This window comes from Sminthopsis crassicaudata, chromosome 1, assembly GCF_048593235.1.
Source record: "Sminthopsis crassicaudata isolate SCR6 chromosome 1, ASM4859323v1, whole genome shotgun sequence".
Taxonomy (NCBI): Eukaryota; Metazoa; Chordata; class Mammalia; order Dasyuromorphia; family Dasyuridae; genus Sminthopsis; species Sminthopsis crassicaudata.
In genome coordinates this window covers 533,778,065-533,798,509 of record NC_133617.1, presented here as the reverse complement: position 1 = coordinate 533,798,509, position 20,445 = coordinate 533,778,065, and the positions used below count along the sequence as shown (strand labels likewise).

Below are 20,445 nucleotides of genomic sequence, written 5' to 3'. Positions count from 1 at the left end.
TTGGGAAAATATCCCCTAAGATTTCCTGAACACTCAATTAAAAAGTATTAAATTTATTTCTCTTCACATCTTCAAGTCAGATTCTTTGGTTTATAGAATTTTCCTATATTTTTCTAGCCTAAATATCTTTTGGTTTTCTTCAATTGATCCTTTTGTTCCTCAATTTTTATATTATAAATCTGTTTATTTTAGAGAACCTATTATTCTGGAATCTTTTCATCCCTAGTGTTTAGTACAGTGAGTAAAATATAGTAAGCATTTAATAAATGCTTATTGAGTGACTACTTCTCCATTATTTCTTCTAAAATTTTCCCTTCTTTTATTGATCAAATCTTTGAAAATTAAAAAAAAAATTCTTATATTAAATACTTTACTGCTCTTCTCCACAATTATGGAATTTCTTATGAGTTTTCTCTTTTTACAAGGGTTCAATAGAGTTCATTGAAATGTTTTCTCTTTTCTCAGTGATTTTATAGCTGTAAAATATTTATTCAAGGAGCAGCTAGGTGGCGCAGTGGATATAGCACCAGCCCTGAAGTCAGTAAGACCTGAGTTCAAATCTATGGCCTCAGACACTTAACACTTCTAACTGCATGACTTTGGGCAAGTCACTTAAACTCAATTGCCTCGGCTCAAAAAATAAAATATTTATTCATTCTATGGCCTCCTTTTCTTCTTTGCTTCTTACTCTCCTCCACCTTTTATCATGTTTCAGTTCTTTTCTTTCATCTTTTTGCTGTTTGTTATTTTTATTCTTTTACTCTAATTGTTGCATTCCCAACTTCCTTGCTGTAATGTATGGGAGCTAGATTTAATTTCATCCAGCAATTTTGCTGGATGTCCTTTTCTTTTTTTCTTTCATAGTTGTTTTTTTTTTTCTTTTCTTTTGTTTATTTAGCATTTATTTAGCCTTTTTAATTGTTTTATGATGCAATGTAGAAAGTGGGTATACATCCCATCTTTGTCCCCTCTACCAATGGTCTCTTGCCTTCAGTTCTAGGTATGAGTCTCTCTAGACTTCTGCATCCTTCTTCCATCCTTAATGGATTGTCTCTTCAAACCATAATGTAAAAGTGATTTAAAAGATAAAGAATCTGGTCCAGTGAATAATGTTGAATAGCAGTGGCAGACAGAGAGACAACAAGGCCATGCTGAAGGAGATAGGGACTTCAGAGGCCTGTTAGTTGGAGAATAAGAAACAAAATAGGAAAAAAAATCCCTGAAAGTCATTTTTCAGGAATTCATACAGGAAATTTGCTTGGAGGTATTAAGAAAAAGTTGTTAACGCCAGATTCAATCTGATGAATTTGCAATGAGACTTGCTGCTATTTTTTCCTATAATATTTGCCTGATGGGGAGTTGTACAGCCTCTCCTCTTCTTGTTTTACTTACTTTATTTGCCATACTTCATATTATTTTATTCAGTGGAGGGGGGTGGAAAACAAGAATTAGATGCAGCCTTTTACTCATGTACCTTGGCAAAAAGTATACCATTAATTCTTAATGATATAGATTAGAATATTAATTTCATTTAAAATTTCAATTTGCCTGTTGTGGATTACTTTATTATTTATTAAAAATCATGCCCATTTGGTAACTACATAATATTATTTGAAGTACTTCTTTATATAATTAGACAAATATTATGAAAGTAAGCTTTTTTATTAAGAGAATTCCAAACACTGATTTTTGATTATGATTATGTTATGTGGTGTTTTCTACCCTTTGGACTATGAATCAATGACGGCAAAGGAATTATGGCCTTGTGTTAGTAAATAGCACTATTTATCTCATCAAGTAATAAATACAAAAAAACATACTTTTTAAAGATGGAATAAATGATATGATTAGCACAGGGACTAGCATAGAATAAATAGGTATTTGGTAAGTTCTTCTTGACTTTATTATATATATTACTACTTTTCAAATATATGTGGAGATTATTGATAGAACTTGCTTGTTGGTCTCTCCTAGTTCTAGTTTATCAACCTCTCAAACTATTCTCTCTAAACACAGACATGGTCAGCCATATCACACTCCTCTCCTCCATTGTTCCCTACTTCTAGGATCAAATATAAAATTATCTTGTTTGGATTCTGAATCCTTCTATAACTTGGCCTTTTATTACCTTTCTAGCCTTCTTATAACTTACTCTCCCTCCACAAATTCTGTGATCTATTGACATTGGCTTCCTTACTGTTTCTCCCACAACAGTCTCCATCTCCTCACTACATATTTTCCCTGGCAGTCTCCCATGCCTGGAACTCTCTTCCTTCTTATTTCTGCCTCTTGGCTTCCTTGGTTTCCTTCAAGGTTTGGCTCAAGTCCCACCTCCTCGAAGAACCTTTGCCCAGTTCTCCTTAATATTAGTACCTTCCCTCTGAGATTATTTCCAATTTGTCCTGTTATACATCTCATTTCTCTTTGTTTACATATTGTATCCTCTGTGAATTTTGGAGGGCAGGGATTGATTTTTGGCCTTTGTATACATTTAGTACGATAACTCACATTTGGTAGATGTTTAACTTTATAAAATCCAAATTTAAAAGCATTATTAAATTTATAATATTTTGTCATGTACTTTCTTAATTGACAAATACTAATGGTATGACTATAATGTTTGCATGCAATTTCTTGTTATTTAAAAATTATCTCTATATTACAAGTTTGATGTCTTCTGATTTATTCTAACAAGGAACAACCCAAGTATAATACCACATTAGAATGAAAATGTTTGTTTTCTAGAAAATAAAACAAAACAAGTACTACTTCTATTCTTTTCTTAAATAAATAGTGTAAAATGTGATTGTTAATTGTGAATCATATGGTTTAATATAACTTACACATAATAAAATTTTGGCCTTACCAATAACTTTCAGCAGAAGAAGGCATGTTACATCCAAACAGTAGCATGTGATGGACAGTATCCATGCTGGCATGAGGCTTGAAATCAACTATAAGACAAAATGAAAAGTGGGCATGAATGAACCATATTCCTGAACTAACAGAAATATGATGAAGATATTACAATGCTCTCATTATATGGTTCCCAGCAGTGCAAAATATTTGTTTTTCCTGTAATCAGTATAACTTAATACTTTGATATAATAGGATAATAAATTATGAGAGAGCAAGGAGCAGAGCAATGCTGGACTTGAAGAACTCCATATGAAATCATTCCTCAGCATATAGAAGACAGGCTGTTTTAAAGGAACAGCATTAATGTACTACTACCTACAACCTAGTCCTTTTATAATGTTTTCCCTGACAGGTTTACCATATAGTTTCTAAATGATAGAAAAATTTTATACTATGCAAATAAAACACTGCATGAAATAGACTCAAAACTGAGTGGTTAAAAGTTCATCAATGAGGCTAAGACAATGTATATGAAATCTTCATAAACACAGGGATCTAAGAAGATACTGAAGAAATGGCTAAACATGAAAAATACATATAGATTTTATCTATCTCTATATAAATGTTTTTATGTATAAATGCATCTATACATGTATATATGCACACACGTACATATGTACAATAGGACCTAAAACTAGGAGAAATTTTAGAAATCAAGTTCAATAGTCAATTTACAAATGAGAATACTAAGGCACAGGGTTGTTAAATGCATTTTGCAAGGTCAAACAGCTAAGTAGCGGTCAGAAATCATCCCCAGATCTTTTTATTCTATATTCTGCACCTCTTCTACAGATGAATAAGAATATGAAGGGTACTCAGTCTTAAATACTCAAGAATCAAATTATTTTCCTGGATAGGTATTTTGTATTTTGTTTTGAGTATTTTCAAAATGAAGAAATTAAATAATATATATATATAGATAGATAGATAGATAGATAGATAGATACACACATATGCACATAAGTATATATGTATGTGCACACTTGGAAAATTTAAATAGAGACAACTGTAAAAAGTTGGTGATGCCATATTCAATCTAATGAGTCTTCAATGAGACTTTCTATTATTTTTTTCCTTTTATTATTTGCCTCATAGCAGGAGGGACAGCTAGTGAAAATAATCAGGTAGTGGAGTAACTTGTGTGAAGAACAGCAAGATTGCAGTATTACTGAATCAATGAGTCCATGTAGTGGGGAATAAGGTGTAGGAAGACTATAAAGGTAAGAAGGGGCCATGGTATAAAGGGCTTTGAATATTATATTTGATTTTTATGTTTGATTGTGCCACTAATGGGGAGCTACTGGAATTTACTGAATGGAAACTGATATTATCAGACTTGAATTTAAGAATATCAATTTGACAGTTGAGTGGAAGATGGATTGGAAAGGATTGAAAGATGGATTGTTAAGGAGAACAACAAAAGATTATTTCAATAGTCCAGATGTGAAGTTGGGAGCCTGTATCACACTGTACTGTTGCAGTGTGAGAAAACAGAAGATGTCATAAAGGTAAAAATGACAAGATTTGTATATGAGGAGATAGAGAAGAATGAAGAGTTAAGGATAACACTAAAGTTATAAGCTTGGGTGACTGGGAGCATTAGGGTACTCTAAACAGTAACAGTAAAGTAAGGAAGAGGAAAAGATTTTAAGAGAAAGATAATTAATTCTTTTAGACAGGTTTATTTTAAGGTATCCATAGGCTATCCAGTTTGAAATGTCTAAGCAAAATTAGAGAAACAAAACTGGAAGTCAGTTAATAGGTTGGGACTGGACAAAAAACCATGGAAGCAGATGAGATCACAAGTGCAACAGTGTAGAAGAAGAGAAACAGGGTCAAGACAGAGTTCTGTGGGTCACCATCACCATGGTTAGTGGGTTTGACCTGGATGAAAATCCAGCAAAGACAAGAGAGAGAAATCAGACTGTAGGAGAAACAGTAACATAGAAAAACTAGAGAAAATAAAGGATCAAAGAGAAAAGGCTGATTTCAATTCTGATAAGTAATTAGAAAATGACATAATATTTGGAAATGAAATCATTAGTAACTTTGGAGAGAGCAATTCTAGTTGAATCATGAAGTCAGAAGTTAGATGGCAAAGAGTTCAGAAGCAAGCAAGAGGAGATAAAATAGAAGCTGAGATAAAATAGAAGCTTCTACTGTGGACAGCCTTTTCAAGTTTAACCATATGAGGAAGAAGAGATAAAGGATGAATACTAGAAAGCATGGATAGATCAAGTTCAGTGCAGTTAAACAAACATTTATTAAGTACATGCTCTGTGCTGGGCACTGTTATTAAGTGTCTGGGATATAAATAAGAAAAAGACCACTCCTGCCTTCAAGAAGCATCCAACACAATGGACAAAAACAAGAGTTCTTTAAGGATAGGATACAAGGACATACTTGTAAGCAGGATTACAATGTGGATTGCCTTGGCAAGGAAAAAGGATTCCTTTTTGCGTGAAGCTGAGGTGAAAGAGAAATGTGAGTGATGTGAGATGAACAGAGAAGAAGATGAAACTTTCTAAAAAATAGTCTCACTTTTTCAGTGATTCAAGATTTTCAGATAAGAAGGTGATGGTAGGAAGAGCTATGAGAGGGATGAAAAAGTTTGGGAAAGTAGTGAGGGAGATAGTGGGATAGTGAATCAATTAGGGAGATATAAAAGGATTGAACTGATCAGTTGAGATTATGTCCCATAAAACTTGAAATGATCCAGTCAGCATGGTTTCATTATTTTTTCCAGCTTTGCTCAGCATCACTTAAGTGAGAGTGAAGGCAATAAATTGGGAAAATAATCCAATACTGAAGTTTGGAAGGAAGCAAAAACTTCTATAGAATAAAAACAGGAAGAATTTGAGAGAGAAGATATTAGAATTAAATTTGTTCATTAGGGTGTCAAGATGGGGAAGGATCAGATATTATCTAGAGTACTGTTCGGTTTTGAGCACTCTGCTTTAGGAAAGATATAGATAAAATGCAGGGTTTCTAGGGGGAGGGAAAGAGGATGTTCACCTTCCTCTTAAGACAAGAGCTGTAAGGGTTTAATTGAAGAAACTTGGCATATTTCATCTGGAGAAAAGAAGCCTATGAGGAAAATGGTGGATGTTGTCTTCAAAAATTTGAAGGACTGCCATATATAGGATGAGTTTCATTTGTACTCTTTGTCCCCAGAAGGCAGAAACAATAGAATGGCTAGGCAATTGCAAATGAGGCAAATTTAGGCTCAATGTCAGGGAAAAACTTCTTTAAAATTACCATGTTCAAATGTAGGATGTCATGACTTGAGAGGTAGGGGAGTCACTGGCAAGTGATTTTCAACCAGGATTTAGTTGATAATCTCTTGGATTTATAAGAATATGGATTCCTTTTGTGTTTGGTTGAACTAAGTGGGCACTGAGATCTTTTTGAACTTTCAAATTTTGTGATTTATATTCTGGAAGGAAACTAAAGATGATCACAGTGACAATGATGATAATAATGATAATAACTACCATTTACATGGTGCTTTCACATTTCAAACCACTTTTTCCTACATTATTCATTTGAGCCTCATAATAAACTTGTGAGTTAGGTAAGGAAAGAGTATAACTCCAAGAACAGGCTATGCAAAGTCATAGAGGTTGGATAGGGAATATCATGTTTGGGGAAGCGTGAACTAAGTCTGGAAAGGTAAAGTAGAGACAGATTGTGAAGGAATGCCAAGATATAGTATTTAAATTTTATACTAAAAGCAAAAGGAGACATTAAATTTTCTTGAACAGGGGACTAATGGGATAGACATTTGTGTTACAATGATGATTTGGGAATTTTTGTGAAGAATTAAAAAGGGGAAAGAGTGAAGTAGTGGCTTATTTCTATTTTGTTTTGGAATCTGGTCTAAAACGGTGATTGCTCATCTTTGAAATGAGTTTGAAGGATGAAAACTTCCTGTATTTCTGCACCTAAGTGACTTTTACATAACATTAAGTATCAGAGAGTTGCCCAGAACTTGAAGTGATTAAGTGACTTGTCTAATTTCACAGTTGACCATATGCCAGAGGCCTAAACTCAGCTCTTCGTAACTCCAAATCTAACTGCTTATCTAGTTCTTAAGGCTGTCTCTAACACAGTGAAAGATATTAGATAAATATTTACTGAAGTCAAGATTTAAGAAAAATCAGTAGATTTAGTCTGTCATGAAATGAAATCATTTTATTAACTACTCTAATTTATTCCTCTAGGTTGTTAAAGAAGGAATTGATTCAATAAAGGTTTTGGAAATGATACTGAACTGAACTTTGAGAATGTAAGATAACATATTTCAAAACCAGGATAAAGGCTTTTGTATCTGAGGCACATCTATGACAAATTTCTTACATGATTTATGGCAATACAATGGATAGGAATTTTGTAGACTTTAAGGGCTCTCTAATCAGACAGGCTCTAAACTGGACTAAATGAGTGTTTGACATAGAGTTAATGCTTATAATTAGAGAAAGCAGCTCAAGTCATCCATTATAGATGTATGATGTAGTTATTAGATTTCTGGATCTTTACTCTGCAAGGCAATGGATTTCTGAAGGGACACACAACCAGAAATATGGGATATTCTTAGTAAAGAAAGGTTTGACAAGGCTGGTTGATTCATTAAAAATCTAAAAAGGAAGTACAAGTAAATTCAGAACAGGGCCTAGCCCTATTGAAGACAGGAAGAATCAAGGAGGCTGAACCAAAGAACTATATGCCATGCAAGGTCATAATTCAAATTGAAGATCAAGAAGTACCTTAATAAAAGTACTTTTAATAAAAAGCAATTTCCAGACATCGTTTTAAGGCAAACACAGACTATTATCAAGGTTATCCACATTCTTTATTTTATTTGAGGCCAATATTCTTCTCTTCCATTCCTCCTTCCCTAAGGCTGTCCTCAAGCCCACATTTTTTCCCCCTAAGACTTCAGAGAAAATTTTATTTCTGTTCTCTTTTTGAGCAGTTGATTTCCTGGAGTGCACAGAGACAACTAGATGTGTGTGTTTTCTTTTCCTGTCCCGGACTATCAGTTACCTGCTGCGAGAGGTCTTTCTCAGGAGACCTCATGAAATCCAGAGTAAGGAGCTGATTAAGATTGGTGTTCTCATTATATAATCACATTGCCTTCATTTCAATTCTGTTGTTTGGTTCTTTGTTTTGGTATAAATGAAGTTATTGAACCTTTACAAGTTAATTTTCAAAATTAACTTGGATCTTGGATATATAATGTCTTCTCGCTCATTAGAGGTTTATTTTTTTAAGAGAGGAATGCTGTTTTCTAAATATATTAGTATTTTCAATTGCATGTGGAAACAAATGCTGGATAGCTTTTGCATAGTAATCAAGCTTCTGAGTTCTATTAGTCTTAGCTTAAATATTCTGTAGAAAATGGTGTCACGGGGTTTCAAATCTTAGCTCATCATCAGTAGATTCCCAGTAATTCTTCATTCTTTCTCAAAGAATTCAGTAATCAGGTCTTGGTCTTTCTTTCCATCACAAACTTTTCTTTATATGGAGGAACTTGCAATTGTGTTTTTGAACATGAGGACCTCTTAGTTCATCAACTTCCTCAACTCCATGGCTTCCATTTTTGTTCTAATTCAGCCAAATACAAGAAGATCACAATTTCTGACCATCATTTGTAATTATTCTAACTCAAGAATTCAAGGCTTCTCTGATCACATTTTCCTATTCTTCAAGCATTACTTCATTCTTTGAGAATCTCTTTGTACTGAACACTACACAACTTTTCTTCTTCATGTTTTATCACCTTTGCACTATCATCTATTTATAATCTTGATATTGACTGGCCAACTCAATTACACCCTTCCAGCTATACCTGAGCCCTTTGTTTACTAGACCTATAGACCTATCATTAGCTCTGAAATGCCTCTCACTCAAATAAATGATGTGTTTCTATTCATATCCCGTCAGCGTGAACAGTAAAATCGTATAATTCAAGTATCCTTTCCTAATCTCAGTGTTTAAAGTCATAATGTAATGCCTTTATGCCATAGAGAAAAAAATTCCTTGGGTGGGACCAGTTTCTTCTGATATAATATGTCCAGTATGAAAGTTTTCTACTGCATAGATCCGATTTTGCTATTGTCTCAGTAGTAAAGTGTTCTTATGTAAAAAAAAAAATCGAGTTGCAGAAGCCCTTTCCTTGATGATTGGTTTCTTGTGTTTGTCATCACTCATATATAAATCATATAAATCACCAATCATATAAAAATGATTGAAGAAAAGAAGATTAATATTTTTCTATAAATCTGAGGCTCTTGGGTATATTTCCAGAGTTTTCTAGTGTAGCAATCCAATTCACCTATTGCCCCAGTAGTAAAGTGTTCTTATGTATTAAAAGAAAAAAATTTTTTTTTGTTTTCTTGTGTTTTTTCATCACTCATAGATTCTTGCTACCAATCATATATAAATGATTGAAGCAAATATGATTTATCATTTTGTGTAAATCTGAAACTCTTCAGTATATTTCTGTTTGACCAAAGTCCAGTATCCTAGATAATATTCACTCATTCTTATGGTATTGCCATAATTTCAATGTCTTCTAGACTATGAGACAGAGCAAGTTTTTAACCTAAGCTACTATTGTTACCCATTTCTGGCAGGCAGCATCCAGGTTAGTGGTTGGTTAAAATATAGACTAGTGGATTATTGTCCATCCATACATGAAATTCAGCTTCAAACCTATAATCTTTAGACTTCTCAATGACAGTTCACCTTGAAGCTACAGATTGACACAGATACCACAGATTTCTAGCAGGGAGAGACCTTAGAAAGCACCTATTATAGCCTAATTTTATAGATGTTGAGCTCTTCCTATACAGTGAAATCTATCATGAGAAGAATGGATTGTTAATATACATTTTTTAGTCTAAAGCCTTGAGTCTTTTTTACAACTTTTTTTTTTCCAGAAAAGAGGTAGCCATTAACACATTCAAGCAATACCAACTCACTGTCCTCCTGCTCCCCCTCTCTCTTCCCAGTGGAAAAATGGAAAAGTCTTCTTTCTCAAAAAAGTGGTCTATCTATTTCTTTCAGCTTTTGGCTAGAACAGACTTTTCAATTCAAGTAGGTTATTCTTTCTCTGAGGCACCAAGCTCTTAAATCATAGAACAGTTATTCTTGCCTGTCTAGTCAGTGCCCTTAGGCTTTGTTTATTTTTATGAGGATTTCTAGTTTTCTGTGATTTGACTCTTCAACATAGGATGGGAATCCTTTACAATTCCCTTCTTTAATCTCAATTGAGTATGTTTACAAATTCATTTCTGTGACAGAAGCCCCATTTGTACTGATTGCAACTGATTCCTGGCAGTTATTTTAGGCACCCAACAGGTTTCCCCCCTACTGTGCAAATTAATGTAAACCAACACAAAACTAAATTCAGAAAGTGGAAAGGGAAAAAGGATACAGACTTTCCCACCTGATCACATTCCTAGGTTTCCAAAAGCACCTGCAGCAGCTGAGTCTTTCCAGGTTTCATCTTCTCTTACAGAGTTTTAATGAACTTTACAACACCTCTAAAATGTATCTTTCTATTCATTTCCAACCTTTTGTTCACATGGTCTTTATACTTTGCCTGGACTTTCAAAATAACTTTCAACATTTTTTTCTTCTTCTGTTTGGCTCCCCTTTCTAAATTACCCTCCACACAACTGTAGGACTGAAATTCTAAAAACACAGACCTGACCATTCACTCCAAAGATCTTCATTGTCTCCTTTTTGCCTCTGGCATAAAATAGAAAATCCTCTGGTAGTCAAAGCTTTTAAAATGTTATTTTCACTACTGGTTCAGGTTTACTTTATATTAGCTCCTTTATGTACTTTCTTTTCCAGTAAAACTGGTCTGCTAGCTATTCTTTATACTATAAATCCTATTTCCACCTCCATTCCTTTCTACAAGTGGTCCCCTATGTCTAAAAACTGTTCTCTTTTACATTTCTGCCCTATAGATTCTCAAGCTTTCTCAAAAGCACAGTTCAGACTCCTTCAGGGGTTAGTGCTTTATCTTTCTTGTAATTACTTGGTATGCTTTGCATGGAGAGTGGCTCAAAGTTCAAGGATCTCAATGCTATCTAATCAATCAATGAGCATTTATTAAGTGCCTGTTATATACTAGGAGCTATAGTGACACTGGAGATAGAAAAACAAAAATGAAACAGTTCACCGCAAGGAACTTACATTCCATCCTGGAAGGAATATGTACATAAATATGCATATTCAAGAAAGAAAGTATAATATGAAAATAAATAAAATATATATAAAATTTAAAGAATATACATACACACAGAGAGACATGTATATGTAAATGAAATCTGGAGGTGGATAACAGCAGGGGAAGAAACAGGAAAGGCTATACATATACAAATAGAAAGTTCTCACTTTATATAAAATTCAAATTTGACTTTACATAAAAAAATTCTAAAAGAAAAACATCTGTGTTAATTTTATTGCATAATAATATTTTCTCTCTTTCCTCCTGCACTCTGAAGCTTCCTCCTCTGCTCCTCCACCAAACCAAACCAAACCAAATAAAACCCACCTTTAAATCCCCTTCTTCCCCCCAACCAAATGAAAATAAAATGGAAGAACAGAGAAGCACAGATACAGCCATCTGGGGCTTAGCTTTAGACCTCTTGTACAGAGAGAATACTCCTGTGCACATACACAAGCTAAACCAAGGAACTTAGATTCAGTCCTAGAATCAAAAGGGGATTTGTTGAGTAGGAAAATATAGTCAATCATTGACTTTAAGAAAATCACTTTGGCAATTGTATGGAGAATTACTTGGAGAAGTTAGAAATTTGAGGCAGAGACCAATTAAGAGACCATTGTAGTTTCATATGAGTCTTTCTTACAACTATGCCCTAACATGGGATTTTGTAGTATACAACTCCCAAGGGATTAATTGGGGGTTAGAAGGCAATTTAAAATCCAAGTCAAATAGTTTTATGAGAGAATCTTATAGTTTCATGATACATTTTGAAATTCTTACACTTGGGAGACAAGACAAAGAAGAAGATCCTAAGAAGATAGAAATAATGATCACGAAAGTAGGAGGAGCAAAAGAACTAAGTGCCATAGAAGTCAATGAAGGAGAGAGGACCAATAATCAAATACTTGATATTGGCTGCTTGTTATTTAGTCATTTTCAACTGTATTTGATTATTCTTAACGTTATTTGGGGTTTTCTTGACAAAAATGCTGAAGAGATTCACCATCTTCTTTTCTAGCCCATTTTACAGAAGAGAATACTGAGGCAATTGGGGTTAAATGACTTGCATACGGTTATACAGCTAGGAAGTGTCTGAAACAGGATTTGGTCTCAAGTCTTTCTGACTCCAGACCTGTTTTTTTTTTTTTTAATGCACTATATTACCTATCTGTCCTTTATTCACTACTTATAGGAACTTAAAATGCCCACAGAGATGTGAAAAATTAAATTCTTCAAAAAGTAAATCTGGTTTAGGAATAAAGGTAACAGAAATAGCTTTACTTAACATATACTTAAACATGTCAAAATCAAATTTTCTCAGAAAAATTCTATTATTCATTAGTTAGAAATGTATTAATACCATCAACTCTCAAAGGATATGAACATTTAGGACACATTTTCAGAATCTTAGGAATTCTAAGACATTGTCTCCTAGTACTGTATTCTGAAGTAACCTTGAAAGGATATAATTCAGAAGTTGATACATCTCTTTTGAGGGGTCAATAGCTTGTGCAGTTTATTGCAAATCAAAAGAAAACCCGAACAGGACAGTTTCACAGAACCTTTCCATGTTCATATGAGATCTCGGTTGATGGGTTGTACTCAGACTCAGGATATTTCTTAATTTCTCTGCTAATAGCTTCTGTTTTTTTAATGCTTTATTAAATGCTTGGAATAATGATCCATATATATATATATATATAACTTCTCATTTTTTAAAAAGAAACTAATCAGTCACATTAAGTGGTAAAAAATAAAGTCCTCTAACTTTCCTCTCAAAAAAGCTTACCAGAACTTTACATTCTGGCCAGAAATAAAAACTAATTTAAATCATGTTAATTTAAATTATCATTTATATAGACATATAATATGGGTCAAAATATATTTCCTACCAGCTATCTTCATTTTCCAAAGAAAAGGTGAAATATTTAAATATTTGTGTAAGTATAATGTCAAGTACAATTCATTGTATTTTGTATTGAGTTGAGAAATATCTCCAGAGAAAAGTACTGTCACATCAGAATGTAAAACTAAAATAATCTTAAGCTCTTTAAAATAAAAGGAGTAAAGTGATTTCATTGAATTGTATGCCACTGATGGAAAAATGAAAACTTAAACGATGAGAATGACAGGGTCATTCTATGGATTTTGTCCACCCTGATTTATCATGCCTTGCTTTGAAAAATAAGACCTTGCCCTTCATGAATAAGGTTCAATGAGCACAAGCTACATAGAAGAATGACATTAAAGGCTTCTATACCACAGTGACCAAAATTTAGATAAAACTATTTTTTAAAGAAGTCTCACAAGAAATTCTCATCTTTACTGTTTTTCACATCACATGCCAAAGAAAGAAGTGACAGACCCAAAAGGGAGAGGTCAGAGATAATAATGAAAAGAATTGAATCGAAGTATACAATCTGACAGGCAGAATAAACAAAGATTGCCTCAGAATGGTGACAAAAAATGCTGAAAATCCTAAAGGATTAAAAATGTCATAGATGTTCCTAACTCAATAATAGGATGTCAGTTGTTTAAAAGAAAATGATTCTTCACTCTCCATGGGTGTTAGCAGTTCCAATTGCCTTCTGGGTACAAAAGTGGTAAACATTTTCTAAAAGACTAAGCTGTGAAACTGCAACCCTAAAATCCTTGCCTGACAAAACAATTATATTTTAAAGACTCCAAAGTCAAGAAGAAGCTGACTTAAAGTCACCTTAATTAAATAGAGGCTGTAAATCTTAAAGTAAATGATTTGGGCAAAAATAGCACCAAGTAGCCAAAAAGGAGAAATAGTAAATATAGTTCTGGATGGCATGCCAAGCAAATGAACACATTTATTTCTTGATTTCTTTAAAAAATCAGGTTTGAATGAATTAGAATTCGTAAGTGATCACTTTCATTTAGTTATTTTATGATTAATATTATCTTATATCCAAAACCTGGGAAATGATATTAATTAATTATATTTGAATCACAGAATATAAGAGTGGGATAGGACCTCAGACCACCCTATACCTGATACAACTCTAGCCTCTGGTAAAGACCTTGAATGACTGAAGGGGGGGGAGTCAGGAGAGGACAGATACTCATTCTACTTTTCAACATCTTTAAATATTGGGAAGTTTTTCTTTTTGCCAACCTTAAATTGAATCACCACAATTTGACCTTCTATCCCTAATTTTGCGCAATAGCAAATTTAGCACCATTTAGCCCAAAGCCTGGAACTTTGGAAAAATAAAACTAATCTAATTTTCTATGTGACAGTTCTTCACATAGTTTTGATATTTTCCAAACCAAATATTTCTATCTTATATCTATCCATCCATGGCAAGGCATAAGTTTCTGATCTAATACAAGCCTAGTGTAATGAATTTCATGTTTTAATGAATTTCAAGTTTATGGATTAATATCTTCTGTTACTTTGGGGAATTTATTTTAGAAGAAAAGTTATTAGTACAATCACTCAAACTATCAAATCTTTTTCATAAAAGTGTTATCTAGGCACTTCTCCATCTTATAATTTAAGGGTGATTTTTGGAGCCCAAAATCATTCAATTCAATCCATTATTCTAGTTTGTCAAGATCTTTTATTATCACCCTGTTTCAATTTTATTTTTATACTATCAAGAAAAAGTATACTATATACCATTTATATTATAAACCAGAAATTTTATTTTCTAGATTTTCCCTCATTTATGTGATGTTTTAAGATTTACAAAGTACTTTTATAACAATTTTGCAAGATACGTAATAAGTATTATCCCCATATTAAAGATGAGGAAACAGAAAATACCCTTTCTCTGATATTCAGAGAAATAGTAAATGAAATGCTTAAGATCATAAGGATAGGCAAATGATGTAGTTTGGAATTTGAATCCATATTTTCAAATTTCAGGTTTAGTGTTTTATTATGACATTCTGATTCTCCATAGTTTTTATATTAAAATTATATATAAGACATGAATCTCAATTAACAGAAAGATGGAATTAATATTTTAAACTTTTTATTCAATTTAACATTTGCTTCTATATCTAGAATTATCCTGTCAGTTCAAATGTTATTGCTTTCTACCAAAAGCACTGTAAAATTTGCATAACTGCAAAGAGCTGTTTAAAAAAAGCAGGTCTGAATAAAGGAAGATTTTAGTGCAATTATTTTAGAATGGTTTTCATTTAAAGTAAATCAGTACATTTCCAGGTAATTCTAATCATATTTCTAAAGTAGTTTTAGTTTTGATTTGCAGTGACAAAAACAAAAGAGACTACTTATTTGCTGTATACATGTCGATCTTAGACAATTTTAATAGTAAAAATACTCAAATGGTGATTTTTTTCAAACATCTATTTACAATGGGGGAAATAGGATAGAATAAAAAATAGAGATAATCATATTGAAAAATTGTTCTTGCAATTTTGAAATAACAGTCCAAAGAAAAAAATCAAACAAATTAAAAGCACTATTTTACAATTTCTAAAAAAATGAAGATATTTTAAAAGCTATACATCCAAATAGGAAGTAATGACACACTAAATTGTAATTTAAGTATAGGATATGATCAACTTTTATGTTCATTATCTTGCATTTGGGCAAGAAAGGTTCAGATAAATGTGAAACCTAAAGTACTATAATCCATTTGTGAAGATATTAAAATCCCACAGAAATGACATATTACATTATCTTTTGCCAGCATTTCCCATAACTATAAAGCAATTCTCTATAAAAACAAGGACATTTTGCTTGTATAGTTTTATTTAGGATTTCTATTGTCATGACAATTGTCATTGACTCTTGTTACCATGAACAATACCTAACTTATAAAGAACAACAACAATAAAGATAGGTAGCATTTAAATAGTGCTTTAAAGTTTTCAAAGAGTTTTACAATGGAAAAACAACTAAAGTAAAATAATCCTTAGTTGAACATGTAATTATTTGAGAGAATATAATGTATGGACAATATGAGAAAGATTAAAAATTTCAAAATTAGAAGCCTTTTAACATTTAATTTTTGGTCCTATTTTAAAACAAATTAAATAAGCAATGAAATAATAGACCTCTTTCTGACCACTTCATGCAGGATATTTTAACAGATAATATACTTTTCTTTAAATATTACTTTTGTCATGTCATGTCAAGTCACTTCATAATTCTGTACCGCTATGATAACTATAATTATTACTATATTAAAATATTTTGTATAATACAGTGATGCTTGATCTGTTATACATTTTATTTCCAGGTCAAAAGTGAAATGGGTATTAGTTATTTCTACATTTGGGTTAATATTGTATTATATCAATTTCTTGAGTATATGCAACTAAATTATAAATTTAAATGGTTGTTTCTTCAAAATCTCCATTTCTTGCTCATGCTGACCACTTAATTTATAGTTATGATTCATTATGATTCATTAATATGAGAGGTGTCAATGTATGCTTTCATTAGTATAGGTGTTAGTGGAGAGAATGATATTAAGAAAACAATAATGAGGCTGGTTGTGTATTTAAGGGATAATTGGGGGGGAGGGTATAAATCCTATTTTTCATCTTCCCTAAGTTTTGAGATGTTTTTGAATAGGTGCTTACAATGAAATCCCAAAGGCCAGGGTTGGAAGTTGACCAGTTTGGGTTTTATTTCTTATTTGTGTGTATTTTAAAGTGTATTAAAAATCACTTTTACCTGGGAACTAGAATTGCTCTTTAGAAAGACGGAATGCTAAAGGAAAGACATATAGCAGTCCTCTGGGAGAGTTAAGCTAAATAATTATGCTAGGAAAAATAAGAAAGGTGATGCCATATAACCAAGTAACTGGAAAAAAAGATATAGGAGATAGGAGGTGATTAAAAAGGATCATTTAACAAATATTTATTAAGTAGTAACCATGTACAATGGGCTTTAGAGACACAGAAACAAAAATCAAAGAGACTTTTCCCTCAAGAAGCTTCTATTTTGAGTAAGAAGAGTAGGAAAACAACATATATACAAGGAAGCATATTACAAGCTAATTTAAAAATGGAGAGGATATTAATACCTAAGGGAAGGAAGCTAATGGAAGCCTTTGCACTGAACTGTGAATGATTCTGTGAGGAAGACAGAGATTTTATGAGATAATTGAAATGATTTTATGATATTATAAGAAATAAAAGAAAAAAATAAGAAATAAGAAAGAAAAGAAAGAAAAGAAAAGTAGGTGGTAATTAGTTGGGAAGTTTGCATTTTACTGTAGAAACACTAAAGATTTTTGAGCAGAGGAGAAGTCAGTACCCAATACATGTTATTTGACCAACACTGTACCTTGTAAAGATCAGGGGTTTTTTTTTGTTGTTGTTGTTGTTGTTTTGGTTTGGTTTTTAGCTCCATGAAAAATGGACTGGAAAAGAAGAAGATATGAAGGAGAAGATTTAATTGAGACATAAGGAATGAAGAAGGCCTGAACTAGGGTAATAACTGTGTGTAGAACTGAACAGAAAGGAGAGGTTTTGTGGATATAAGTTTGTTATACTTGACAAATAATTGGATAGGTAGTGTGAGGGAAAAGGAAGAGTTAAGCATAATCCTAAATTAATAATCTGGATTAATGGAATGATGAAGGTATCTTCACAAAAAACATTAAAGTTTTGGAGGGCAGATTAGTTTAGAGGGGAGATAGTGAGCTCTGTTTTGGACATGTTGAGGTTGAGATGCCATGAGTAAGTGGCACAATTAATGAAGCCCTATACCTAAAATCAGGGAGATATTAGTTTAAATTCAGTTTCACTTATTAGCTATATGATTCTGGCAAGTCATTTAATTCTCTGTTTCTTAATCTGTAAAAGGAATACTAATATCTTCTTCCCAGAGTTTTTGTGAGGATCAAATGAGATAATAGTGCCAAGCTCATAGTAAACATTAACTTATTATTATTAAAATGAAATTGGGAGGAAATAATCAGGCAGATAAGAGGAAGAGAACAAGGAAACATCTATGTCAGAATTCAAGGGGGAAAATATTGCATAGATGGAGGTGGTCAACAGTATACAAAATTAGGTAAAGAAGTCAAGGAGTATGAAAACCTGGATAAGTCCTCTAGATTTTCTAATTTCTTAAGTAGACTTAACTGGACCGCTAGTAAAATTGAGAAGAAAAATTGAATGCAGTGTTATGGTCGGAAGCAAAACTACAAAAAGCTGAGGGATAAATATATGCAAATGAGGATAATTCTTTCTGAGACTTTTAAATTAAAAGGGAGGATATTTGAGGATACTTTGAAGGTATAGGAGGATCAAATGAAGAATTTTTTTAAAGGATAAATCAGACATGAGTGACTATAGAAGGAGCTAGTACATAGGAAGTTCTTGGAAGTAAGAAAGACAGAGGAAAGATGTGATGGAATGGACTTGAAGATACAAACAGAGTTATCCTTGGCTTGGAGAAAGTCTATCTCTCCATCAGAAGCTGGAATACAGAAGAAGAAACTTAAGACAGATGGCTTTGATCTCCTCAGTAAAGTAGAAGGTAAAGACCTCTATCTTTAGAGAGAAAGGGATGGGGTAGAGTTAAGATCTTCAGGAGAAAAGAAAAAGTTGAGAATAGCCATTGAAATTAGTGGGACCAAGAAATAATGAAGGAAGAAGGCACTATTATATAGTGAAAAGCATTAGATTTGGAGCAAAGAGACTTTAGTTCAAAAGTCCATTCTTATGTGTGACCTTCAACAAATCACATGGTCTCTTTGACCCTCAGTTTCCCCATCAATTACTAAATTAAGTTTCTAGTTCTAAAATAGTAATAAATTGATTGCCTTACTACAATGAAAATCCAATAAAAAATGATTCAAATCCTATTTAAAATACTCAGCTCTATGACCCTGGCAAATCTCTTAACTTATTTGAGCCTTAGGATCCTCATCTGTACAAAGAGATTAATAAAGCCCCAATTTCATTCAATTGTTGATATGATTAATTGTGATAATCTAAGCATTTTGCAGACCTTGAAACAAATAAATGTGAGTTATCATTATATAAATTTTTAAAATTGGTACAAATGAACTTTATGGAGAAAGAGATGTGCATAAACGCATACATATATCTTCCCCATGTCACTGATGTATGTGGAATTTTACTGCTAGACCACAGTGTTTATGCTCATCTGTCTGGTCACTTCGCACATGATCAAAATTAAATTGTTCCTTCAATACAAGGAGGAAATTGCAAATAACCTGTTTTGCTTAGAAAAAAGTTATTATTTTTTTTTAAGAAATTACATATGCCATTCTGCAGAAACAATTGTTCTCCATTTGGAGAACTATGAGAAAGATAATAGCAGAAAGTTATATTAATTTAACTTTCTTCTAAATGTGGTCTTTTTTATCTTATTTGTATAGTGCACTTTGATAGATCGGGGCTTACTATCATCCACAAGGAAGAAACACATTTATTTAGTGGTCAGCCAAGTGAGTGAAAGTAAGGGGATCAAGATGACAGTCAAATTTCTTGGCTGAGTAGCTTCCTGTCAGAGTCAATTCTTCTGTGTGTCTGTAAAACACCCTTTAGATATCACTACAGTTCAGTAGTCCACAGAAGATTGTATCAATATCCTGGATTGCTGAAGAAAGCAAACCTACTTAAAAAAAAGAAAGAAAATTGGGGATCTCAAAGGAAACAGTAAAAATTTTAAACATAAAAATTATTTGTTGCTTTCAAAAATTCTTTTCTTACTATTGCCTTTTGTTCAGTTTACCCAATACTATATGTCAATACTGCATTGGCTGGTAGGGATAAAAAGAAATATGAAGCAGTTCCTGCCTTAAGAAGTTTACATTATTTCAGGGAAAATAATTACTACTACTACTACTATTTCAACTGTTACCAGTAACTAGCAATTATTTTATTTTAATGTATTTTAAACGTTGCAAAAGGTTTAACAATACTTTCTCATGCTATCCTCACAAAAACCCCACGAAGTTGATGTTTACTTATTTTTCAGTTGTGTTCAACTCTTTGTGACTCCAGTTAGCATTTTCTTGTCAAAGAATACTGGAGCGGTTTGCCACTTTCTTCTCCAACTCCTTTTATAGATGAGGAAACTGAGGCAAAGTTAAGTAACTTACTCAATCTTACAGTTAGTAAGTGTCTGAGGCAGGATTTGAACTGAGGAGGAGGAATCTTCCTGACTCCAGGTTTGGAGCTCTAACCACAGTAACACCTATCTTGCCTAAGTAGGTACTATTATTATTCTTATTTTATAGAGGAAGAAACTGAGATAGACAGACATTAAGTGATTTGTCCAAGGTCATTAA

General features: G+C 32.7%; 1 protein-coding gene across 14 annotated transcripts in view; it reads right to left on the bottom strand.

The window, feature by feature from the left end:
* PAM (peptidylglycine alpha-amidating monooxygenase) overlaps positions 1-20,445 on the bottom strand; it is a 344,584-nt gene that overhangs the window by 169,922 nt on the left and 154,217 nt on the right. For all 14 annotated transcript variants that reach the window (XM_074281870.1, XM_074281880.1, XM_074281881.1 and 11 more), the window contains one exon: positions 2,867-2,954. In XM_074281870.1, the coding sequence (XP_074137971.1) occupies positions 2,867-2,954 (88 nt within the window). The remainder of the gene's footprint in view (positions 1-2,866; positions 2,955-20,445) is intronic.